Source organism: Myxocyprinus asiaticus, chromosome 21 (assembly GCF_019703515.2).
Source record: "Myxocyprinus asiaticus isolate MX2 ecotype Aquarium Trade chromosome 21, UBuf_Myxa_2, whole genome shotgun sequence".
Classification (NCBI taxonomy): Eukaryota; Metazoa; Chordata; class Actinopteri; order Cypriniformes; family Catostomidae; genus Myxocyprinus; species Myxocyprinus asiaticus.
The window spans coordinates 28,985,012-29,012,364 of NC_059364.1; the positions used below are offsets into that span (position 1 = coordinate 28,985,012).

A 27,353-nucleotide genomic window follows, 5' to 3' on the forward strand; every position below is an offset into this window, starting at 1 on the left:
TTTAACAAATGCTTGCAGAAACAGGTGTATAAAACATTATAATCTCTCTTGATAATCGTAAACCTGAAGCACAAATGCTAGCGCTGCAGCATTGTTTATCAGTTGGGTTGCTAGGAGACATCTCTGATGAGAGTGAAACCTCTGCTAAGCTAACGGGAGCATTGCAGTTTTGTTTCCTTAAACGTTATCTTCCGAATATCGGGGAATGGAATGCATTTATGGTTGAAGATATCAAGTAGGAATATCCCAAATCCAACTTGAATGGAACGCAGTATAACCATGTACCCTGACGAAATGAAATTTATTGCAAGCAACATTTAAATTGCAAATATTATTAGATAGATTTTTCCAGGTATTATAGACCTCCTTAGAGGTCTATAATACCTCTAATAATAGATTCATATGAAAAACTATGATTTTTGAATGTCTGTTCTGGAGACGTTCGTTTCACAAAACAGTCATGCTGCAGTTAAAATTAGGCTTGCTTGAGCATTAAGTGTCATTTCAAGTTCTGGCTTTCATGAGTGGACGTGTTTTTAAAATGTCAGTTGGTATTATTAGTTAGCTGCGACATAATGTATGATGCCAAAAGGCATAGGGTGTCTTATTCATTGTGAAACTGTGTTTCTTAATGGCACAAAGAACAGTGAAGGCCTATACTTTAAATGCACAGCCCGCCACTGCATTCCGGTCAACAAAAAACCCAAAATCACAGGACTTAATGACTACAGACCTGTCGCTCTCACGTCTGTGGTCATGAAATCGTTTGAGAGACTGGTTTTGGCCTACCTGAAGGACATCACTGGACCATTGATAGACCCCCTTCAGTTTTCTTACCAAGCAAACAGGTCTGTGGATGATGCTGTCAACATGGGACTGCATTATATTCTGCAACACCTCGACAGACATGGGACTTATGCAAGGATCCTATTTGTGGACTTCAGTTCAGCCTTCAATACCATCATGCCTGATCTTCTCTCAACCAAACTGACCCAGCACTCTGTGCCCACCCCAATCTGTCAGTGGATCATCAGCTTTCTGACAGGTAGGCAGCAGCTAGTGAGACTGGGGAAACTCACATTTAGCACTGGTGCTCCTCAGGGATGCATTCTCTCTCCACTGCTCTTCTCCCTGTACACGAATGACTGCACTGCAAAGGACCCCTCTGTCAAGCACCTGAAGTTTGCAGATGACACCACGGTCATCAGCCTCATCCGCGATGATGACGAGTCTGCATACAGATGGGAGGTTGAACAGCTGGCTGTCTGGTGCGGTCACAACAACCTTGAGTTAAACATGCTCAAAACGTCATGGTAACTTTCGTAACCTCCGTTCCCTGATGGAGGGAACGAGACATTGTGTCAATGTAGTGACACTAGGGGTCACTCTTGGGAGCCCCAAACACCTCTGATCTTTTTTTTAAAAGGCCAATGAGAATTGGCGAGTGGAATTTGCATGCCACTCCCCTGGACATATGGGTATAAAAGGAGCTGGTATGCAACCACTCATTCAGGTTTTTGTGCTGAGGAGCCGAGATAAGGTCCTGGCCATTTCAGCAGGTAGTTCAGCGTTGTAGAAAGAGGGACACAATGTCTCGTTCCCTCCATCAGGGAATGGAGGTTACGAAAGTAACCATGATGTTCCCTATCTGTCACTCACTTGACGTTGTGTCGATGTAGTGACACTAGGGGTCCCTATACAAAACGGCACAACTAACTGAACTGTGTTACGTGAAGTGGCGGTGTGTGACGGGCAGACTGCTGTGTGCCTCGTAGCCAGTGCACCAGGCTGTCATGTAACCTCCCCAACGTTCTTTATGAGCATCGAACAGTCCTTCAGGAACAAGTCGACTGCCCAATGAATAGATGGACAGGCTAACCCAGCCGAGGCCTCTTTTCCTTCTCTTTTCTCCCCAAAAAGAGTGGAATTTGTTAACTGACTGGAAGCCCTAAATGTCAACGTCAGGGGGGTGTCACTCCCAAGGGGAAGACACCGCGGAGACCACACCCCACCCAAAAAGGGGGGGGGGGATTTTGAGCGGAAATACGTCACATGGTCTTTACCGAGCCTTGTCGGAAGGATGTCATATGGAGAGGTCCCATGGTAGGTCCTACCCAAAGGGGGAGAAGTTTCTACAAAGCATGGCGACCGGGGGCAGAGGGGCCCCTGCCCAAGGAAGATGCAGTTTACCGGCAGGGAAACAATTTTGCGGAAAATATCACATGGAGCACCTACCTCAGTACAGGGCCTCATTAGCACACTTACTGAGCCGGCAGCAAGTTTCTCCGCAAACTCAACTGTCACAGGGCTAAGGAGGAAAGTCATCCAGGGATCACAGTCTGTGAACACTACTGGGAGTCAAGAGCGCAAGTCTTCCCCTCAAGGAAGGGGAAAGGTGCTATGCGCAAGCGGTACACTCGGCCAGTTGTCCCAGAATTTACCTGCTCATGCCTGCCACTACTCGGGATGAAACCGGCTCAACCCGGAGATTGTAGAACCTCGCAAAGGTGTTGGGTGCTCTGCAGATATCTGTCAAAGAGGCGCCACTGGCCAGGTCCCAGGAGGCCGCCACACTCCTGGTAGAGTGGGCTCGTAACCCCGCAGTGGGTGGCACATCCTGAACTTGATATGCCATCATGATGGCATCAATGACCCAGTGGGCGATCCTCTGTTTGGAGACAGCGCTTCCTTTCCGCTGTCCACCAAAGCAGACAAAGAGCTGCTCGGAGCTTCTAAAGCTCTGTGTGATCCAAATAGATGCGTAAAGCTCGCACCGGACACAGCAATGCCATGGCTAGGCCTGCCTCCTCCTGGGACAGTGCTTGCAGGTTCACCACCTGATCCCTAAAAGGGGTCGTGGGAACCTTGGGCACATAGCCCTGTCGGGGTCTCAGGATCACGTGAGAGTAACCCGGACTGAACTCCAGGCACGATTCGCTGACAGAGAACACCTGCAGATCCCCTACCCTCTTGATGGAAGTGAGCGCAATCAGGAGGGCAGTCTTCAAAGAGAGTGCCTTAAGCTCAGCTGACTCCAAGGGTTCAAAGGGAGCTCCCTGTAGACCTCGAAGGACTACAGAGAGGTCCCACAGGGGGACGAGGCGCGGTCTAGTGTTGTTCAACCTCATAGCGCCTCTCAGGAACCTGATGATCAAGTTGTGCTTCCCTAAGTACTTACCATCAACCGCATCGTGATGAGCTGAAATAGCGGCTACATACACCTTCAAGGTGGAAGGGGACAGCCGCCCCTCCAACCTCTCCTGCAGGAAGGAAAGCACCAATCCAACTGCGCATATCTGGGGGTCTTCGCGTTGGGAAGCACACCACTTAGAAAACAGATGCCACTTCAAGGCATACAGGCGCCTCGTAGAGGGAGCTCCAGTGTAGCAGGTCTCCTTGCCCCTGGGTCGCCTGTCTCAGGGGCGCTTCGAAGCCTTCCTCGGGTTCTTAGCGGCCGGCCATGAGACGGGTGGCGTCTGCTTCCTGCGCTGGGCTCTATGCCAGGGCCGGGCCATGGGAGTGGGCTGCGGCAGAGCCGATGTCGTTGCAGCAGGAGGACGCCCTTGTCGATGAGCAGACGGGGTGCAGTGTCTTGCGCCGCGCTGGGGCAGGATGTGAGAACTGCTGGGCAAAGTCCTCAACAGTGACGCCGAATAGGCCAACCTGGGAGATGGGGGCATCAAGGAACCATGCCTTTTCAGCCTCTCGCATCTCAACCAAGTTGAGCCAAAGGTGGTGCTCCTGGACCACGAGTGTGGACATCGTCTGCCCAAGAGACCGTGCCGTGACCTTCGTTGCCTGGAGAGCGAGGTCGGTTGCCGAGCGCAGTTCCTGCATCAATCCTGGGTCAGAACTACCCTTGTGCAGTTCTTTTAGTGCCTTGGCTTGGTGTGCTTGCAGGAGAGCCATGGCGTGCAGGGCGGAGGCGGCTTGTCCAGTGGCACTGTAGGCCTTAGCCGTCAGGGACGATGTAAACCCACAGGCCCTGGACGGGAGTTTCGTCTGCGCCTTATCTACCTGGGGGATCACCAAGTACCCCCTGGCCACTCCGCCATCGAGGGTAGCGAGAGCGGGGGAGCTGAAAGATTGGGACCGGGCAGTAAAAGGTGCCTCCCACGATCTTGTCAGCTCCTCATGCACTTACGGAAAGAAAGGAACGGGGGCGGGGCGTGGCTGTGACCGGCGCCCTGAGCCCTGGAACCAATCATCGAGCCACGAGGGTTCCGGGGAGAGTGGAGGGTTCCACTCTAGCCGACACTCGCGGCCACCCGGGAAAGCATGTCTGACATTTCGGCGTTAGCCTGTGACTGGGCGACCATTCCCAAAGGAGGAAGCCCAGTCGAAGCCTCTGCATCTGACTGGACGAGCCCGCTCTCCGATGCTGCACTCGATAACTCATCCTCTTCCCGGGCTCTGAACGAGGGGTCGAACTTGCCCTGAGACGAGCCGGCAATCTCGTCCGAGCGCGCGACCTGTGCAGGCGAGCGTGCTGGGGAATGGGAGGTCTGTGGGGGGATACCCGACGGAGGTAGTCCCATTGAGGTCCCCAAATCTCCCCCAGTGCTAATCGGCATGGCCTCATACCCGTAGGTAGAAGGACCAAGGCGGGGAGCCGCTGGGGTGGCTTGCTTTCTTACGAATGCAAGCCGCGACCGCAACGTTGCCATGGTCATGTTCTCGCAATGAGGACATGATCCATCCACGAACGATGTCTCCACGTGGGGAGCGCCCAGACACGTAAGACAGCGATCGTGACCATCGGAAACGGAGAGATAACAATCACAACCAGGAATAACACACATACGGAAAGACATCTTTAAAAAGACGCGTCTTTAAAAAGACGTTCCGTGTGTGCTGCTCTTTCAGAAAGAAAATATACTCTATTATAATATACTCTTTTAAATGTTCTGCTGAAGCGCCCAGGGGCGTTCTCAGCAAACCACAGATGCAGAGGGGGAGAAGCCACTGAAATGCGCCGTAAGATCCAGCAGAGAGAGGTGAATGAACTCAGCGGATTAATTCAGCTCAATGAATAGAACCGCTTGGCTCCGAAGAGAAAATCTGAATGAGTGGTTGCATACCAGCTCCTTTTAAACCATATGTCCGGGGGAGTGGCATGCAAATTCCACTCGCCAATTCTCATTGGCCTTTTAAAAAAAAGATCAGAGGTGTTTGGGGCTCCCAAGAGTGACCCCTAGTGTCACTACATCGACACAGTGTAGAGTGAGTGACAGATAGGGAACAGTGAGTTTCACCATCCTGAACAGCACTGTGGCAGCAGTGGAGTCATTCAGGTTCCTGGGCTCTACCATCTCTAAGGACCTGAAGTGGGACACACACATAGGCTCCATTGTGAAGATGGCCCAGCCAGGGGTGTAAAAAGTACTCAGAAATTATACTTAAGTGAAAGTATGGATACTGAGTAAAATTTTACTCAATTAAAAGTCCAAGTATCAAGCCAAAAATATACATGAGTAAAAAAGTATTCATGTTAAATTGTACTTAAGTATTAAAAAAGTAAAAAGTAACTTTTTTCCTAGCCAGAATGAAATCAAGAGAGGAGAGATGATGTTGTTTAATTCGGTTGGTTTGAAAGTCACCTTTTTACTGTCTCCAACGACTGTCATATTTCTCCCCCAGTGACATTCGCAACCTGGTCAAAGAATCATGTTACAATAACCATATTTTTGCTAAATGATTTTTATATAGCCTGTTCTATGTAACATGGCAATTTTCTGGTGAATGAACACTAGAGGTGCTAAAAATACAATGACTTTTATCCCCTTTCACTCAAATCACTTTTTCAAAGAAATTCATGGATATGATTTTAATAAGGCAAGTGTAGAAATAAATGAGATGTACACATTTAATTACAAAAGCCTTTTGTTTTTGTATATATATTTGCAACTTGAATGATCATTTTTGACTTCATAACTGTCCAATCTGTAGAAGTAGCAGGCATTTAGAATCAAGTTTAGGACAAAAACCGTCAATATTTCTTACTTTGTGCTCATAGTTTTTAATGAATACATCACATTCAGTTGGGCGGTCACATAAGGTCTAGTTGCACAAATATTTCAACGTATCAGAAGCTCAAATTTCAGATCAGAAATTCTGCCTCTGCAGATGGACAGAATTCCACACAGCCACCATGTGACACTCTGCTGTTTGTCAATCTGTCATTTGTCGTATGCAGTGAAAAGGCGGCTTCAGTCCAGTAAGACAAAATAAAATTATCTGCAAAAATGTAATGAGTACTTTTCAAGTTTAAATAAAATTGTATGGAGTATAAAGTACTATTTTGTCTTTGAAAATGTAATTAAGTAAAAGTATTCCATTTAAATTTCACTCAAGTAAAGTACAAATCCCCAAAAATAATACTTAAGTATAATACTTAAGTATTTTTACTCAATTACTTTACACCCCTGGGCTCAGCAGAGGTTGTACTTCCTTTGCCATCTGAGGAAGTTCTACTTGGCCATCAATGAGTCTGTCCTGTGTACATCTATAACTGTCTGGTTTGGTTCAGCCACCAAATCAGACAGAAGGAAACTACAACGGTCAGTCAGGACTGCTGAGAGGATTACTGGTTCCCCCCTGCCCACCCTCCAAGACCTGTACATCTCCAGAGTGAGGAAACATGCAGGTAGAATCACTCTGGATCCTACACACCCTGCCCACTCCCTCTTTGAACTGTTGCCCTCTGGCTGGCGCTACAGAGCACTGAGCACCAGGACATCCAGGCACAAGAACAGTTTTTACCCTCAGGCCATTTTTCACATGAACAATTAAACTGCCTTCAGGACTCCCCCATAGTGCAATAATGTAATTAAATATCTCATGTACATATGTAAATTCACTCATATTTAATTAAATAACTGTACATACCCCTACCTTGCACATATATTACCACTTGCACATGTACATACGCAGGGTTGTGAGGGTTACTTTTGAAATGTATTCCACTACTGATTACAGAATACATGCTGTAAAATGTAATTTGTAACGTATTCCATTAGATTACTCAAGGTCAGTAACATATTCAAAGTACTTTGGATTACTTCTTCAGCACTGGTAGATTTTTTTCACTCGTTATGACTATAAAAACTCTGCCAGTACAGTAAGACAAAATACACATGTTAAAAATACATTCTCTGAAAAACCTAAATATCTATGCAGTGTTGTTTCTAAAATAAGATAAATCAAATTGATCTTGTTTTAAGGATTTTTTGATATTTTTACAGGAAAACAATAAAAAAATGATCAAGAATACGATTTTTGCCCTAATATCAAAGGTCTTACTAGAAAAAAAGAAATTATGATCCAACGTGAATTTTCTTGATAAAAAAAAATGATTGTGCCTGGTAAAATATGCAAGTTAAATGACTAGAAATAGCATTTATTTATATGTATAAATGTTTTCCATCTGAAAGGACTAAATAGTAAATGAAACAAATGACAATAAAATGCAAAGTAATCTCTTCAGTAATCAAAATACTTTTTGAATGTAACTGTATTCTAATTACGAATTATTTAAATTGAAACTGTAGTGGAATGCATTTATTTATATTTTGTATTTTAAATACGTAATCCCTTTAGATGTATTCAGTTACTCCCCAATCCTGCACATATGCCATTCTATGTTATATGTCCTATTTTTTGTATGTCTATTTATACTCTTACTTTATTTTATATTCTGTGTCTCACTGTAATATTCTGTGTGCACTTGGTTTCTCCTATCACAAAAAAAAAAAAAAAAAAAAAAAAATTCTTGTGTATGTGAGAACACTTGGCAATAAAGCTCATTCTGATTCTGATTCTGAACACAACAGTACCAATATTAATCTGTATATTTCATTAGGTTGAAGTGCGTTAATGTTGTGAGCTTAGTGTATAAGAGCCTTTCTCACTGTAGGTAAGGCATTTATTTGGGCTTTAGTGGGGTGGTTTCTAAGGGTTCCAATTTTATGTTTTTAATTAAGTATTCATAATAAATTTGCCATTGCAGGTGCGGTGTGGCCCTGTATTACACTAGCTGCTTTTGGCAGCGGGGGCATGGTCGAGCGCCTGTCCGGAGAGAGAGAAAGTGGTAAGGGTGCTTACACCTGAGGGGGAGAGCGACGGGGCTCTGTAGAGGCAGGAGGCGGTGTCCACCTCCTCAGGCGAGGAACGGGCTCTGGGGAGAGAGCAGAGTGAGTGGGATGGGGGGAACACACAGAGGGAGGGGGTAGAGAAGGAGAGAGAGAGGAGGGCTCTTCCGCCCTCAGGTACGCCACCAAGTGGTCCTCCGCAAGCTGGACGGCTTCCTCCAGCGACGCCGGGTGGTGGCACTGGACCCACTCCGCTGTCCCCTGTGGCAGTCGATGAATCGGCTGTTTCAGTACCACCTGGTCGATCACTCCCCCGATGTCACGATTTCCCGCCAGCAGCCATTTCCGGCACGCGTCTCGGAGCCATTGGGAAAAGGCAAACGGGCAGTCGGTCTTCCCCAGCTTCAAGGTCCGGAACAGTTGGCGATACTGTTCCGGGCTATGACCCACCCGCTGGAGGATATACTTTTTTAGGTCGTCATAGGCCAGGAGATAAGCCGCTGGCAATTGTTGGGCCGCAAGCTGGGCTTCCCCGGACAGTAGTGGGAGGAGCCTGGCTGCCCACTGGTCACACAACCAGCCCCAGATCTCTGCGGTCCTCTCAAATAAATCGAGGAAGGCCTCGGCATCGTCCTCCATGCCCATCTTCAGGAGTGTGGGGGGTGGTAGTTGGCTGCAGTGGTCCGGGGTCGCCACTTGCTCTCTCTCCTGGCCGAGGAGGCTCCAGATCGTGAGCCAGTCCTCTGCTTGAGCTCGCAGGATCTCGAAAAACCATCATTCCTGGTCTTGGTGTAGCTCTAGCGGGGATTGCTGGTTGGACTGATGCAGACTGGCGAGGGACTGGAGGATCTCGGCCACCTGGGAGGACTCCATGGGGCGTATTTCGATTCCCGGGTTTCGGCACCATCGTGAGGGAAGGAGGTCACTGGAAGGTTCAGGTCTCAGGTTCAAACTCTTTAGCATCACAGGCTCCTAGTCACAGCCTCTTAATCATCACAAAGTCTTTATCACAACTCTTTAGCATCACGAACTCAGTAGCTTCACCGTGAGACTCTCATGCCAGACTCTCTCTCTGGCGGTGGCGTGGCTGTTTATATGCCGCTCTCCCCAAGCTCACTGGAATTAGAGACAGGTGTTAGACATAATTTAGCTCAGGTGTAAGCGCCCTTACCACTTTCTCTCTCTCCAGACGGGCACTCGACCACGCCCCTGCTGCCACACTGCTGTTTCTTCTTACCTGTTTCTATATGTCTGTTCCTGCATTCTGTTTCATTCGTCGCTTCATTGTTTGTTTTGCCAAACTTTTTGCACAACATTTGTCTTGTTACTGCATTGTAGAGTGCAAAACATTAAATTAAAGACAGTGGAAAAAAGACCTCATTATAAATAGCATAAGTGTGTACTGAATGTTGTTCCAAAAATGAAAACCTGACAGATACACATACAAAACAATATTTTATAATGAATGCTTGCTAAATAATAGCGATCTCTAACGAGTTGGGCTCAGGTGCATTAAATAAGGCAGAAAATTCGATCCAGATTGGGTTTCGTGATAACGTGGTAAATTGTGCTATAAGAGTAACTTCACTTACACTTACATTTACACCAGTACGTATAATCCACATTAAGTAGAACTGAAACTGGAGTTGGTAAGCCAAAGATGCAAAACTAACACTGAACTTCTACCTTATCTCCAGAAGTTGTTGGCTCGTTATTCATTTGACATTCAGTTCCCTATCTGTCACTCACTCGACGTGGTGTCGATGTAGTGACACTGGGGGTCACTCTTGGGAGCCCGAGACACCTCTGGTCTTTGATAAAAGGCCAGTGAAAATTGGCGAGTTGTATTTGTATGCCACTCCCCCAGACATACGGGTATAAAAGGAGCTGGTATGCAACCACTCATTCAGATTTTCTCTTCGGAGCCGAACGGTCATGCTCACTGAGCTGAATTTCTACTGTTCATTCACCTCTGCTGGATCTGACGGCGCATTTCAGTGGCTTCTCCCTCCTCTGCACTAGTGCACTGTAGAGAACGCCCCTGGGTGCTTCGGCAGAAAAAAGAGAGTATATTTTCTGAAAGAGTTTTCTTCTCTAAAAGAGTATATTTCTCTAAAAGAGCGGCACACACTGAACGTCTTTTTAAAGACGCGTCTTTTTAAAGATGCTTTTCCGATTGTGAGTTATTCCTGGTTGCGGTCGTTATCTCTCAACTTCGGATGGTCATGATCTCTGTCTTTCATGTCTGGGCGTGACCCACACAGAGGCAGCATTCATGGATGGTTCATGTTCTCACTGCTAGAACATGACCATGGCAACGTTGCGGTCATGGCTTGCTTTTCCCCGCCTCGGTCCATCTACTTACGGGTATGAGGCCAGTGCAGCTAGCACTGGGGGCGATTTGGGGACCCCAGTGGGATCGCCTCCACCGGGTATCCCCCCGCGGACCTCCCATTCCTCAGCACGCTCGTCTGCCCCAGTCAGGCTTCTGGATGAGTCCGCCGGCTCGTCTCATTGTGAGTCTGGCCTCTTGTTCGGATGAGCTCTCGAGCACAGCATCGGAGAGCAGGCTTGTCCAGTCAGACGCAGAAGCCTCAGCTGGGCTCCACCCCTCGGGGGCGATTGCCCAGTCACAGGCTGATGCAGAAATGATGGACATGTTTTCCCGGGCGGCCACGAGCATCAGGTTAGAGTGGAACCCTCCACTCTCCCCTGAACCCTCGCGGATCGATAATTGGTTCCTGGGCTTGCGGCGCTGCTCAAAGAAGCCACGCCCCGCTCCAGTGCCTTTCTTCCCAGAATTGCACGAGGAGCTAACGAAATTGTGGGAGGCACCTTTTACTGCTCGGCCCCGATTCCGCAGTTCCCCCGCCCTCACCACCCTCGATGGCGGGGCGGCCATGGGCTATACGGCGATTCCCCCTGTGGATAAGTTGCTCTCGGTGCACCTATGCCCGCAGAGCGCCGCCACCTGGCGTGGATGCCCTAAGCTCCCATCCAAGCCCTGTAGGTTCACGTCATCCCTGACGGCTAAAGCCTACAGCCTGGACAAGCCGCCTCTGCCCTGCACGCCATGGCTCTCCTGCAGGTCCACCAAGCCAAGGCATTGAAAGAACTGCACGAGGGTAGTTCCGCCGCAGATTTGATGCAGGAACTGCGCTCGGCGACCGACCTCGCTCTCCGAGCGATGAAGGTCACGGCACGGTCTCTCGGGCGGACGATGGCCACATTAGTGGTCCAGGAGCGCCACCTTTGGCTCAACCTGGTCGAGATGGGTGAGGCCAACAAGACACGGTTCCTTGCTGGCCTATTCGGTGACACCGTCCAGGACTTCGCCCAGCAGTTCTCGGCGGTGAAGCAGCAGACGGAGGCTATCCGGCATATCCTGCCCCAGTGCGGCTCATGATCCCGCACCCCGTCTGACCGTCGCCAAGGGTGTCCCCTGCGGTGGCTGCACCGGCTCCGCCACAGCCCGCCCCTTCGGCCCGGCCCCAGCGTGGAGCCCACCACAGGAAGCAGATGCCACCCATCTCACAGTCGGCCGCTAAGAACCCATGGAGGTCGTCAAAGCGCCCCTGAGACGGGCGACCCAGGACAACGAAACCCACTCACCTGGAGCTGGTAAGAAGACCACTCCATCCCCCGGTGGAGGGCCAGGTGGAAAATCTTTTGTTGCCTTTTTGTTTGATTTTGCCACATGCCCAAGTGGCTGTGGTACCCAACAGTTCAGCAAAAGAGTGGTTTCCTTCCTCCCTGGGTCACATACCCGGTGTGCATGGTCATCATCACGACTACTGTCCACGGGTTTTTCCTTGCAGGATTGGCGCTCCAGCGGTGGTCTTTCCGCCCCTGAGCGCCCAGCTGTGGCACACAGCCGCCCCCGATGTGGCAGTCTCCACGGGTTACGAGGACATGTCTCTTCCTCCCCCGTCCCAGGCTGTTCCGGGGGTGGTCACAAGGAGCCAGGTAAGTGCTTTGATGTCCCTAGACTCAGCACGGCCACAACGTGGTGTGGCACCTTGAGCTCCACCCCACCACGAGGCCCCACTTGCCGGTAAGTCTGACGACGTTGTCCCCTTGGTCCCCCTTGCACGGAACTTGGATGCGTGGCTTGCGCTTTACAATCCGTCACGATGGCTGATCCGGACCATCCGACTCTGCTACGTGATTCAGTTTGCCAGGCGCCTGCCCAGGTTCAGCGGTATCCACTTCACCTTGTTCAAGGACGAAAACACTGCTACCTTGCACACGGAGATCGCTACCCTCCTATGGAAGGGCGCGATAGAACCTGTCCCTCTGGCCGAGATGAAGAAGGGGTTTTACAGCCCTTACTTCATCGTACCAAAAAAAGGTGGTGGGTTGCGGCCAATCTTGGACCTACGAGTACTGAACCGGGCCTTACACAGACTCCCTTTCAAGATGCTGACGCAAAAACGCATTCTGGTGAGCGTCCGGCATCAAGATTGGTTCGTGGCGGTAGACCTGAAGGACGCGTACTTCCACGTCTCGATTCTTCCTCGACAAAGACCCTTCCTGCGGTTTGCATTCGAGGGTCAGGCGTATCAGTACAAGGTCCTCCCTTTTGGCCTGTCCCTGTCTCCTCGCGTCTTCACAAAGGTCGCAGAGGCATCCCTTGCCCCGTTAAGGGAGGTGGGCATTCGCATTCTCAACTATCTCGACGACTGGCTAATCCTAGCTCACTCTCGGGACATGTTGTGCGCACACAGGGACTTGGTGCTCTCACACCTCAGCCGTCTAGGGCTTCAGGTCAACTGGGAAAAGAGCAAGCTCCTCCCGGTTCAGAGCATCTCTTTCCTCGGTTTAGAGCTGGACTAAGTCTCTTTGACAGCGCGCCTCATGAACGAGTGCGCCCAGTCGGTAAAACAGAAAACTTTTTCAGAGGCTCCTGGGGCATATGGCATCCTCTGCGGTAGCCACCCCGCTTGGGTTGATGCATATGAAACCGCTTCAGCACTGTCTACAGATTCGAGTCCCGAGATGGGCATGGCGCCGTGGGACACATCGCGTGGTCATCACGCCGGTCTGTAGCCATCTTTTCAGCCCTTGGACCGACCTCTCGTTTCTATGGGCAGCTGTTCCCCTAAAATCTCCAGGCATGTCGTGGTCACGACGGATGCCTCCAAAACGGGCTGGGGCGCTGTTTGCAATGGACACGCAGCCGCCAGCTTGTGGACGGGTCCGCGACTGCATTGGCACATCAACTGCCTCGAGTTGTTGGTAATTCTGCTCACCCTGTGGAGGTTTCGGCCGTTGATCCAGGGCAAGCATGTGTTAGTTCGGACAGACAATATGGCAACAGTAGCATATGTCAACCGCCAAGGCGGTCTGTGCTCTCGTTGTTTGTCACAACTCGCCCGCCGTCTCCTCCTCTGAGGAGTCAGCAGTACTTCAAGTCGCTGCGAGCCACTCACATCCCGGGCAACCTCAACACTACAGCAGACACACTGTCACGGCAGGTTACCCTCAGGGGAGAGTGGAGACTCCACCCTCAGGTGGTCCAGCTGATTTGGAGTTGATTCGGACAGGCACAGGTGCAACTGTTCGCCTCCCAAGAATCCTCCCACTGCCCGCTCTGGTACGCCCTGACCGAGGCCCCCCTCAGCATAGATGCGCCGGCACACAACTGGCCCCCTGGCCTGCGCAAATATGCGTTTCCCCCAGTGAGCCTACAGAACATGTGCAAGGTCAGGGAGGACGAGGAGCAGATCGTCCTGGTAGCACCCTACTGGCCCACCCAGATGTGGTTCTCGGACCTCACGCTCCTCGCGACAGCCCCCTCCCCCGGCGAATTCCCCTGAGGAAGGACCTTCTTTCTCAGGGACGGGGCACCATCTGGCACCCATGACCAGATATCTGGAATCTCCATGTCTGGCCCCTGGATGGGACGTGGAAAACCTAAGCGGTCTACCACATCACTCAGGCTAGGGCCCCCTCTACGAGGCGCCTGTATGCTTTTAATTTAAAATTTAAATTAAATTATATTTATTTATCACACATTTTGCACATATACAGTGAAATTCTTTTTTTCAACATATCCCAGCTAAGCTGGGGTCAGAGTGCAGGGTCAGCCATGATATGGCTCCCCTGGAGCAGATAGGGTCAAGGGCCTTGCTCAAGGGCCCAACAGTGGCATCTTGGCGGTGCTGGGGCTTGAACCCCCGACCTTCTGATCAGTAACCCAGAGCCTTAACCGCTGAGCCACCACATACGTCTGTTTGCTAAGTGGTGTTCTTCCCGTCGGGAAGACCCCCAGAGATGCGCAGTCGGATCAGTGCTTTCCTTCCTGCAGGAGAGGTTGGAAGGGTGGCTGTCCCCTTCCATCTTGGAGGTGTACATTGCTGCCATAGCAGCACACCACGATGCAGTCAACGGTAAGTCCTTAGGGAAGCACGACCTGATCATCAGGTTCCTGAGAGGCGCCAGGAGGCTGAATCCCTCCAGACCGTGCCTCGTTCCCTCATGGGACCTCTCTGTAGTTCTTCAGGGTCTACAGAGAGCCCCCTTTGAGCCTTTGCAGTTAGCTGAGCTTAAGGCACTCTCCTTGAAGACTGCCCTCCTGACTGCACTCACTTCCATCAAGAGGGTAGGAGACCTGCAAGAGTTCTCTGTCAGCGAAACGTGCCTGGAGTTCGGTCTGGGCTACTCTCACGTGATGCTGAGACCCCGACCGGGCTATGTGCACAAGGTTCCCACGACCCCTTTTAGGGATCAGGTGGTGAACCTGCGAGCGCTGCCCAGGAGGAGGCAGACCCAACCCTATCGTTGCTGTGTCTGGTGCACGCTTTACGCATCTATTTGGATCACACGCAGAGCTTTAGAACCTCCGAGCAGCTCTTTGTCTGCTTCGGTGCACAGCGGAAAGGAAGCGCTATCTCCAAGCAGAGGATCGCCCACTGGCTCGTTGACGCCATAACTATGGCATATCACGCCCAGGCCAGGCCGCCCCCGGTAGGGCTACAAGCCCATTCTACCAGGGGTGTAGCGGCCTCCTGAGCCCTGGCCAGGGGTGCCTCTCTAACAGACATTTGCAGAGCAACAGGCTGGGCAACACCCAACACCTTTGCAAGGTTCTACAACCTCCAGGTGGAACCGGTTTCATCCCAGGTAGTGGCACGTAATACAAGCGGATAAGCCCGGGATAGCTGGCCGGGTGTATCGCTTGCACATAGCGCCTTCTACCTCCTTTTGAGCTGAAGACGTGCGCCATTAATTCCCAGTAGTGTTCACAAACTTTGTTCCCTGCTTGACTTCCTCCGAGCCCTGTGGCAGTCGAGTTTTCGGAGAGACTCGCTGCCGGCCCAGTACACGTGCTAACTAAGAGTCCTGTTCTGGGGTAGGTGCTCCGCATGTGGCAGTTCACTGTAAGGCTAACCTCATACGATGTATATCTTCCGCTAATTCGTTTCCCTGTTGGTAAACTGCGTCTTCCTTGGGCAGAGCCCCTCTGCCCCAGTCTCCATGTTTGTAGTAACTCCTCCCCCGTTGGGTAGGATCTACCTCGAAGACTCTCCACATGGTCGGAAAGACCATGTGAAGTATATTTCCACTTAAATATCCCCCCTCTCTTTGGGCGAGGTATGGTCTCCGCGGTGTCTTCCCCTTGGGAGGGACACCCCCCGACTAGACCTGGCAGCCCAGTCAGATAATCTCCCCTTCTTTTTTAGGGAGTGGAAAAAAAGAAGGGGAAAAGAGGTCACGACTTGGTTAGCCTGTCTCTATCTTTTGGGTAGTCGATTTGTCCCCAAAAGGCCGTTCAACACTCATAACTATGTTGGGGGAGGTTACGTGTCGACCTGGTGTGCTGGCTATGAGGCGTACAGTGGTCTGCCTGCCACACACCTCCAGTTCATGTAACACAGTTCAGCCAGTTGAGGCGTTTCGTATAGGGACCCCTAGTTCACTACATCGACACAACATCGAGTGAGTGACAGATAGGGAACGTCATGGTTACTTGTGTAACCTCCGTTCCCTGATGGAGGGAACGAGACGTTGTGTCCTTCCTGTCACAACTCTGAACTACCCGCTGAAATGGCAAGACCTTGTCTCGTCTCCTCAGCATAAAACCTGAATGAGTGGTTGCATACCAGCTCCTTTTATACCCGTATGTCCGGGGGAGTGGCATGCAAATGCCACTCGCCAATTTTCATTGGCCTTTTATCAAAGACCAGAGGTGTCTCGGGCTCCCAAGAGTGACCCCTAGTGTCACTACATCGACACAACATCTCGTTCCCTCCATTAGGGAACGGAGGTTACACAAGTAACCATGACATTTTTCCTACCCCACTCTCTGGAGCCGACAATTTTACAATGATGTCATTAGCACAATTAGGTTAAAGAATATATGACTATATCAAAATCCGTGTATCATTCGTTCATTTCATATTTAATTAGGAATTCAAAATCAGAAAAACAAAAAACAACTTATTTCATTATTCGTTTACAAAACCAATATTAAAAAACAAATAATGACTTGTTTTTCATAATTTCGATTTAATGCTCAAGTAAAAAAAAAAATAGGAAATTGGAAAAATAGCCATGGGACACTTTGCATTTTGATTATTTGATTTTACCAATATAAAGCTTGAATATTTGATTTGCACATCTGGGTGGACCTGAAACGGCCCTTTCTTCTGATTGGTCAACCTTGGTCGTTTTCTCAATGCTGTGAGACAGATTAAAAGTTCTCTGCTGTTTAATTGTTCAGATGAATATTAAATTCTTTACCACTTATTCTCCAAAACTCGCCACATTTATTGCAGCTGAGATATTTAACTCATCAAGAAGTCAGATTTATCAGACAGCCCTGCACATAAACCTGCTGTCTTTGACGTTGCTCCAGTTTGAAAAGGCATGGTTTTAAATGAGATGATGAAAAAAAACATACATTCATAAGACTATTGAAGCATATACCTACATTGTAAATACATAAGCATACGTTTAACAGCAGGGTAAAGTTTGATTTAGGTTCGATATTCTTTGGATATTTGGGACCATCTGAAAACTCCACCCACCAAAAATCCAAAAAATATCTAACCTAAATCTAACTTTACCCCACTCTGGGAGCTTAGGTGGGAGGGACTTGCTCATCATTGAAATTATGAATAAAGGAAGTTCAAGAATGGTCGTCTCTCAAAAGCTCGACCAGTGAATTTAAAATCAGCATTCACACAAAGCGTTCACATTTGTCTGATAATAAAAGGTACACAACACTGCCGTGTATGACCCAGTAGGTAAAGGCCACCCAAATTCCCATTCAAAATCATGGATGTCGGAGTGATCTGAGCTTGAAATTAGTACTCTTTGCTGCCATGTAAATACTTATTGTCTTACATTAAATTATAATGTAAAAATATCTTCCAATGTATTTCTTATTGTTATTATTATTATTATTATTTATCATTTGTTATTTACTGTTGTGGCTGTTATAATTCACTGGCATGAATGCTCATCAGTCTTGGATGCATCTTGCTTTATTCATTGCACTGCAATATGTAAAAATGAAAATAAACCGATTCTTTCAATACTCTTTGATGATTTCTCATTTCAGAAACTCACGAAACACTGATATAAATTTAAAATGCTTATTTAAAGCAATCAAACTATAGCTGCCTTAAGGGCATTTTCACACCTGACTCAATTGGAGAGTTTGATTTAGAACCTGGAGCGTTTTCTCCATTGGTTTGGTTCATTTAGGCATATATGAACATGGCAATCGCACTCGGATCCGCACCAAAACAATCGATCCGAGACCTCCTGAACGAGGTGGTCTCGAACTGATTGCAAACGAACTCTGGAGAGGTTCGCTTGTGGTGAGAATGCAAACTGACCCAACGGACCAAATAATATCCCTATAAAATCCATGAACATACTTGATGGATCTGCGGAGAAGAAATCTGTCGGTCAGCACGTCGCTGTAATTCATAATCAAAATGTGGATAGAGGCTTTTGGTGACTATATTAGACATAATTGCACATTTAAAATAGCAGTTACTTTATAATTCCTGAAGTAAATAGTACAATCGCTTCTTTCTTTGGGATGGTGGCAAAACAAACACAGGTAGGACGACGTTAGCAACTTTATGACAGACGTAAAACATCTTTACTGTTCGTAGCTTCAGTCTTTCTGATGTGTGTTTGTGTGTGTGCATGGGAGAGAGAGAGAGAGCAAGTAACCATGATGTTCCCTATCCCTATCACTCACGTGATGTTATGTCGATGTAGTGACACTAGGGATCCCTATATGAAACGCCACAATTGGCTGAACTGTGTTACGTGAACTGGCGGTGTGTGGTGGGCAGACAACTGTGACGCCCTTGGCCACAAGCAGACGGGGTGCGGGATCTTGAGCCGTGCCGGGGCAGGATGTGCCGGATCGCCTCCGTCTGCTGCTTCACCATCGAGAACTGCTCGGCAAAGTCCTCGACGGTGTCGCCGAATAGGCCAGCCTGGGAAATGGGGGCAGCAAGAAACCATGTCTTGTCGGCCTCACCCATCTCGACCAGGTTGAGCCAAAGGTGGCGCTCCTGGATCACTAGTGTGGCCATCGTCCGCCCGAGAGACCGCGCCGTGACCTTCGTTGCTCGGAGAGCGAAGTCGGTCGTTGAGCACAGTTCCTGCATCAAATCTGCAGCGGAACTACCCTCGTGCAGTTCTTTCAGTGCCTTGGCTTGGTGGACCTGCAGGAGAGCCATGGCATGCAGGGCAGAGGTCGCTTGTCCAGCAGCGCTGTAGGCTGTAGCCATCAGAGACAACGTGAGCCTACAGGGCTTGGACGGGAACTTAGGGCATCCGCGCCAGGTGGTGGCGCTCTGCGGGCATAGGTGCACCGTGAGTGCCTTATCCACCGGGGAATCGCCGTGTAGCCCCTGGCCGCCTCACCATCGAGGATAGTGAGAGCGGGGGAACCGCGGAATCGGGGCCGGGCAGTGAAAGGTGCCTCCCACGATTTCGTCAGCTCCTCGTGCACTTCTGGGAAGAATGGCACTGGAGCGGGGCGTGGCTGCTTTGAGCGGCGCCACGAGCCCAGGAACCAATCATCAAGCCACGAGGGTTCAGGGGAGAGCGGAGGGTTCCACTCTAACCCGATGCTCGCGGCCGCCCGGGAAAGCATGTCCGTCATTTCGGCATCAGCCTGTGACTGGGCAATCGTCCCCAAGGGGGGAAGCCCAGCTGAGGCTTCTGCATCCGACTGGACAAGCCCGCTCTCCGATGCTGCACTCGAGAGCTCATCATCTTCGCGGGCTCCGAACAAGAAGCCAGACTCGCCGTGAGACGGGCTGGCGTACTCATCTGGAAGCCCGACTGGGGCAGACGAGCGTGCTGGGGAATGGGAGGTCCGCGGGGGATACCCGGCAGAGGCGATCCCATTGGGGTCCCCAAATCGCCCCCAGTGCTAGCCACGCTGGCCTCATACCCGCAGGTAGAAGGACCGAGGTGGGGAGCCGCTGTGGTGGCTTGGTCATGTTCTCGCAATGAGAACATGAACCATCCACAAACGCTGCCTCAGTGTGGGTCGCGCCCAGACACGAAAGACAGCGATCATGACCAATAGACCAGACCTATTGACACTGACCAGTGTTTTTTCAGTGTTTTAATTGTTTTTTTCTAGGCGTAATATTTACAGTAGATTTTACTTATACTTTACATATGTGTCTGTCTGAGGGTAAGTGGTACACATGGCTGTATCTTTGACCTTCAGAAAATAAACCATCTCTCTTAGTGTTTAGCAGGACACTTGTGAGAGGAAGAAGCTTGTTTATCAATTACTGTGGTTGAAAGGAATGAGAACTTTGTAGGCGTTCACATAGTCACCTTGACAACCAAGAGAACCCAAAAGAACTTCATGGCACCAGATCGAGTTCGGGTGGTACAGAAGGAAACAAATTGGCCATTTGAGACACACACACACACACATGCATGGCAACACATAACACAAGAAGCCCCATCAAAACTGCCCACCCTCTTCTTCGTGTAGACTGCATGCTAATTCAACATTATGTGCCACCAATCAACTCCAATGAGTGCATTCAGTTTTACAAAGCCCTCTACCTCTTGAGCTTGAGTTTGGATCTTTTCCAAAAGGCTTAATGTCAAATCCATGTGTAGGATAGGATAAGTCAGTTTGATGGAGAGCTGGCTTTCTGAGACTGCTCTTTCAAATAGCCACTTTCCCAATAAACTGAGCCAAGAGGTCTCATTTATTGTGTTGCATAAAGGTCCAGTTCAAATTTAGTCATGCATCTTGGCAACATATTTAAAAACACCAGTCTGTGAATGGTTACAGACTGCATCTATGTTATTTACATTGTTATAAGCTCTAGGATGCCCACTGATTTTTTTTTAATTTTTTATAGCAGTCTGAGTCATAACTTCTAATTACACAGTCATGGTATGCAGGAGTCTGAAAAGTACAATTTCCTTTCCAGAGGGCAGACGGAAAAGGTATAACTAACTGACTGACTTTCATTCATGTCAGTGTCAGTAAATTCATCACAAAAACTATTCAGGTTTATTCAGGTGAACAATACCGAAACTGTACCATTAAATCTCATTTCAAGCACTGCTCAAAATGTTCCCGAAACATTCTCAGAGATACAACATTTAAAGTGGCACCACACAGCAGAGATGCCAGTGCTCAGAAACAGCCCAAAGGGTCCACGTTTATCTTAACTTCACTTAGTATTTCAGCTCTCTCTTTCTCTGCAGAGAGGGTGGAAATGAAAAGGTAATCCAGGCCCCACAGGGCCGGTAGCAGGTGTTGGAAAGGAAAGCATTCCAGCTCCTGCTGCTAACACGCTCAATGGCTCTCAGTGGAGAAAATGCTTTCAGGAACTGTGCACTCACTTTCCTTGATTTACTTTGCCCCTTAGAAGGAAACATTTTTAAAACCCAACTGTGAAATTAAGGACAGAGACTTTACAATCTAGTCCCTCAATAAAAGCAACAAACTAAAAACATTTTCAAAATCCTTCTGAAGGAGAGGAATTTTAGGAGGGGAGCTTTTATTGTTTTAAAATCAAGGTCAAATGCTGAGGTGTGCGTGCTGGTCAGATTTTGGGATGTGAAAGCTGCAATATAATTTCTACAAGTGCGACAGGTACATTTGAGAGTTTGTCATTAATGGAATCCAACTGCACACACACACACACACACACACACACACACACACACACACACACACACACAGCTATCATTATGAGGACTCTCCATAGACATAATGATTTTATACTGTACGAACTATAGATTCTATCCCCTAACCCTACCCCTAAACCTAACCCTCACAACAAAAAAAAAACTTTCTGCATTTTTACATTTTCAATAAAACATTGTTTAGTGTGTTTTTTAAGCGATTTGAATTATGGGGACACTAGAAATGTCCTCATAAACCACATTTATAGCATAATACCCTTGTAATTACCAGTTTGTAACCTAAAAAAAAGTCCTTGTAAACCACTTAAACCTGCCCACAAACACACACACACACACACACACACACACACACTCACACAATCACACACACATTTCCCAGTCTTCACACTGCAAATATATCTAAAAAAAAAGAGAACACATGCACACCTGAACCAACTCAGTACATTCCATCAGCTTTCACTTGCTTTTGCCCCAACATGGCCACAATGCCTCAGGGATGGTGTGTTCAAAAACAGTTTACTGGCTTTTATTTTTGTTTGTGGGTGTATATGAGTTTGAAATGCAAGTTTTAGATATAGACACCAAAGCACACTTGTGCTGCCCCATCAACATCCCATTTCAGAACAAAATACAGTATGACCATAAAGATGTTTTCTTCTTTTAAAGTGTGTAATTATTGTTCCACTAGCATCACCAGATGGAATTGCAAAAATAATGAGTCTGCCATTGGTCTGACAACCAGATAGTCCCACCCCAAACTCAAACCATTGGTTGAACAAATGTTATGTTGGACTGGTAAGGATGCTCAAACAAAAAAGCACCACAAAAATTGTTTACACGTAAAGCCAAAGTATAATTTCGCTTTCAGTATGCTGCTAATTTTGTCATCAGCACAGTACAGTTGTCTGCATGCGGCACAGTTTTTCTAAATATGCAGACAGTCTGTGCGTGTCGTCTGTATATGCACCTGCCATGAACTTACTAAAGAGAGTCACAAATTAGCCGTAGTGTGTATGTGGCAAGCATATCTCTACGTGCTCACGGTCAAATGAGTATACTCTGAAAGGCTAGACTAGAGTGTTCAACTGTGGGCGAGACTTGGGCATGCAGAAAAACAAAGTATTCCCTAGCCTTTACATTTCTTTGAGAAATACAACTACAATTGTCTTATTTATAGTTGTCACTACATATTTAACTGGGGTATGAGAAAAATTGTAACATTGGAAAAATGACACACTTCAGCTTTAACTTTGTGCGACCCCACGTACACATGCGTGGACATTGTATTTTGGCTTTGCTATAAACAACGCATCATTTAAATTAATTTAAACCAACTGATCTTACTTCAGGAGACTCTGTGCTGTCAGTAAAGCATTAAACTTTCGACACACGAGTCATGTGACAAAACAACATGCAGAGTTTGTCCTTGTGAGAAACACCAACAAAATTACATCTGGTAAGAAACCTAATTAAGGTTTTACATTGAAACCTGCATGTTTGAGTCTAAAGATTAGAGTCTCTAGTTTCATCCGAAATGCCATTTTAAAAATTTGAGCGATTTCTCATGAATCGCCACGCTGCTAAACACAATGTACCCTACATCAGCACATTTCTTCCTTAGAAATCCTAGATTCACTGTGCATTATCACACTGAGAATCAATGAGTGCATCCAAAAGCTGAAAACTGTTGCTTTCAGAAGATTTAAATTGAGTTAGGATGAAAATAATTTGCATTTTGAACTGTTCTGAAGCCAGTACAGACAGACAGCAGACTGAAGGTTAAGTCATTCACTAAATAGGGACCAAGGGAGCATCCTATAGCTCTCTATATATCTAAGTGCATTAACTCCTAAAATCCAACCAAAAGTTCAGTTTGAGGCTGCAGATGATGTTTGGATCACTCAACATGTTTGGCAGACATGGGACAATGGTAATCAGTACAGATATTCAGCATTTATAATGTATAATTTATATTTTAAAATGGTTGGCAGTGATTGCATGATGCTGGCTATTACTTTGAAACATAATTAATTATGCTAATTTTATGATGTAACGTCTGTAACTTCTAAAAACATGAATAAACAACACTCCTGGAAACATAATAAACAATTTGGTAAAAAAAAAAAAAAAAAAAACTACAGCTTAAATTTAAAATTTCACAACTTAGTCCAGCTGTCCACATGTTTCCATACATTTTTTAGGAAAACTATTTGCTCTAGAATTTTTTTAGTTCATGTTTATTAGGTGCTTCTAATTTAGTTACAAATAAAAAAGGGAAATGGAAAATATACACAGCAGTCACGCTCGGGTCTCAGGAGGTTAAAACATGTCCACACTACTCTAAAAGATCAAATTTGGTACCTAAAGCAACACATCTCTGCACTACAAAACAGTGAACAACTTTATCCAGTCTACAACATACAATTCACTTTAACTGTCCGTGCTGCTGGTAGACAATAAGCCAAACTACAGGTAACAGCCATGCAGTGCCTTTTAATAACTGCCCTCTTCCTGTTTCACTCTCTCCCTCCCTTTACAGGCTATCTCTCTCTTTCTCTGTCTCTCTGCATCTTGACACAGCACACAGAGCTTAATTGCACATAATTGGGTGGGTGGTACAGTGGGCCGGCCCAGGCTTTGTGTGCAAAGGGCAAGTGGTCAAGTTAATGGAGCTCTTGTAGTGAACAGGGAGCTCACTCCCTCTACTGGGACATAGGGAGGGGACAACGGACCTCTTTCAAATCTCAAAAGACAGAGCTGGGTTCCTTTTTACCCCTCCTCATCTCCCTCTCTCTTTTCCACAGAGTGACTGACAGGATTAGCTGTGTAGCTACTCTCTGCTGCTGAGCTTCAAGTCGGCTATCAGAGCACAGGAAGTGAAGAGGCCTAGAGGGACACAGTCAAATTGTGAACTAAAGCACATTTAAGAAAATCCACCGGTAAAGTGACTTTGAAGAACATTCAAAGTCTACTGAAAAACCTTCTATTTAGCATTTTTCTAATTTAATAAAAACTTTTTAATTACAACTTATTAACATAACAATTTCAGTGTAAAGGTGAATAAAAAATAATATAGAAGAATTACAGAATTTGTTAGTATTTGATTTTTATTTTATTTTCAGCGTGCACTCTTTTTTCCAAAAAGCATCTTGTGTGCTTCAATGGAAGCAAGGAAATCTGACCTTTTGTAAAAATGAGATAAGGTCAGTGTCACAAATGTGCTTGCATTTTATTACTGACCTAGAAATGGTGCAGAATTAATGTATTAAATATAATTAAACACATTTGCCATTAATTATAACCATAAGCTGTTTGTTGCTCAAATCAATGACACATAAAGTGACATTTCACCTAGTGGAAAAAAATGACCAGGACACAAAAGGATTCATAACAATGATTTAATCACAGTCATTACAAGCACCTGCAGTGTCAGTGTGAAACAATCACTTTGGACTCATCTGTGTTTTGTACAAACGTAATCACAGTGCAGAAGCACACAGCCCTGAACAATTCACAATGAAACCAAAGAGCTCTGAATGAGGTATCACCAGCTCGATACCAGAAGAAAACAAAAGTGAAAGTGGTTTAAAGTTTAGGACAGCCCTGGGTTTATATATTGTGACGAGGAGGAGGGCGTGGCCGGGCCGTAACGATGGACGCCCGGCGCTGAATCAGCCCAATCAGCCGGGAGAGGTATAAAGAGGATGCCAGTTCCAGAGAGAGGGAGAGACACATGCAGCAGTCTTGTGTTTTGTGTTATGCTGGAAAGCAGTTTTATGTTGTGTTTTGTTCATTTGTTTATTAAAAGTTTACATTTACTGCTCAGCTGCTTCCCGCCTACTCCTTGCCCATCTCGAACACTCCTTCCTGGGTTTCGGCACCAATGTAACAGATTCACACGATGGGCAAGGAGGAGGCAGGAACCGGCTGAGCAGTCAACGAAACTTTTAATAACACAAGACTGCTGTGTGCATCTCTCTCTCCCGAACTGGCATCCCCGGCTCCTTTTTATCCCTCTCTGGGCTGATTCAGCGTCGGGCGTCCATCGTTACGTAGTCCATCGTCAAATAATATTAAAAAAATAAATAAAAATTATGTACTTAATGGGATAGTTAACTCTCATCATTTACTAATTGTAATTCCAAACGTATTACTTTTTCCTGTGGAACACAAAAGGAGAAGTTTAGCAGAATGTTCAAGCTGCTCTCTTCCATAGCATGAAAGTGGAGGCTGTTGAGCTCCAAAAAGTAAAAAAAATGCACCATTTGTATCATAAAAGTACTCCGTTAGATTTGAAACTACGTATATTCTGTAAATTATCCTTAAGCCATACAATAACTTGTAATTTGCCATACGATAATTTGTAACTTGTAATTTAAGTCGTTATTCACTCAAACTTATGCTTTAAAAATCTGGCATGACAGCCGTGGACATCATTCCCATGCATTGTGTGGAAAAGAGCAAGATCAAGCTTGGACATTCTGCTATAAATAACTCATACAAAAAAAAGTCATACAGGTTTGGAAAGATATTAGGGTGAGTAAATGATGACATAATTGTCATTTTTGGGTGAACAATCCCTTAAATGAGGCCAGGTCCAGCTTGCACAGTGAGTGCACATTGTAGAACTCAAGGTGGTGGAGAACAGTGCTGCAGGTCTTACTGTTGGTCGTGTGAAACAATGAAGAAATTAATTCTTAGTCTTTTCTAGTTTATCATATCTTGTCATTACTTTGATAAAAATAAGAACTGAGAGCATTTCACAGTGAAGCAATTAACATTCAGCGCAGCAGCATCAATATCTCAACCACTTGAAAACTTTGGTGCCAAAATGAACCTTTGAGTGTAGATAAAGAATCAGTAGCTAGTAGTGAACTGATAGCTGGTATCATATGATAACAAAATCTCATGATCGAGACAACACTAAAGTATCATTTATGTCTTTGTGAAGAGGCATAGATAGTCAGGCAAACCTGATTAGCTATATTAACCTCCAGACTCAAAATCATGAACTTAATGGAATAGTCCACACAAAAATGAAAATTCTGTCATCATGGAACAAAGTCAAATGCTTCTTGAAAAAAATATGAGGAAGAGTAAATGATGACAGAATTTACATTTTTGGATGAACTATCCCTTTAATGATATCACAATGTTCTTCCCTGAAACACCATTCTCTGATATCATGCATCATCACAGGGTATCGAATGATTTCATGTCTGATCTTTGCATCCGCAACGTTTGAAGTACTGGTAGGATGAGAGGGAGTGATGTGTTCTCCACCTCTCTGTTTAGCACATTTCACACTTGTATTGCACAGTAAACGGGTCAAGCACACGCACGGCAACTCAAACACACACCTACATACTCTGTTTTCAAAGCACACACACTCATTGAACTTGGTAGTTAAAAAAGATATCAGAATTGAGGAGGGCCCGTTTTAGGCCTGCCGGACAGGGACACAGGGGGTGGTGGTGCAGGAAGGCAGCCTGGCAAGAGATAGTTTTGCCCAGCTCAGATCAGGGCTGGACTAGACCCATGGGTGAGAGTGAGGAGGAGAGGATAGTGGATGTTTCTATCATACACCTCCTTGCCCTCTGTCTGCATCTGAAAAACAAGGAACACAAGCAAGAAACAAAATGACACTTTCATGACTCTTTTTTTTTTATCAAATACTGACACATTAGGCCTGAGGTGTGTGCAGTGTGTGAGCGTAACTTCAACAACAGGCAACGTTTCTGCAGCGGCACTATATAGAAAATAAAGTGATTTCTGGGTTACTACAGTACATAGAATTTTTCCTTTAAAAATTATGATTATTAATAAAGTGCTAAAATTAAATATGGCAGCTATGTTGATAATGTAGAACAGTGACAGACATTTAATGTTTGGTCAGAAAATGACTTGGCATGATTTGAGACAGAATAACGACTTAAATTTTGTTCTATTCATCACACAACGTGATTTTATGGCTTCAGAAGACTTGGAATATAGTGCATGAGTCATGTTGATTTCTTTTACTGTGGTTTTAGTTTGTTTTTTGAGGTTCACAGACTGCAGTCGCTATTCACTTGCATTATATGGTAAAGAAAT

The 27,353-nt window shown here is 46.6% G+C and overlaps 1 protein-coding gene across 3 annotated transcripts in view; it reads right to left on the reverse strand.

Moving 5' to 3' along the window:
- Positions 1 to 24,648: 24,648 nt before the first annotated feature.
- LOC127412244 (calmodulin-lysine N-methyltransferase-like) overlaps positions 24,649 to 27,353 on the reverse strand; it is a 185,104-nt gene continuing 182,399 nt past the window's right edge. For all 3 annotated transcript variants that reach the window (XM_051648466.1, XM_051648468.1, XM_051648467.1), the window contains one exon: positions 24,649 to 26,867. In XM_051648466.1, coding sequence (XP_051504426.1) covers positions 26,775 to 26,867 — 93 coding nt within the window. In that variant the 3' untranslated portion in view covers positions 24,649 to 26,774. The remainder of the gene's footprint in view (positions 26,868 to 27,353) is intronic.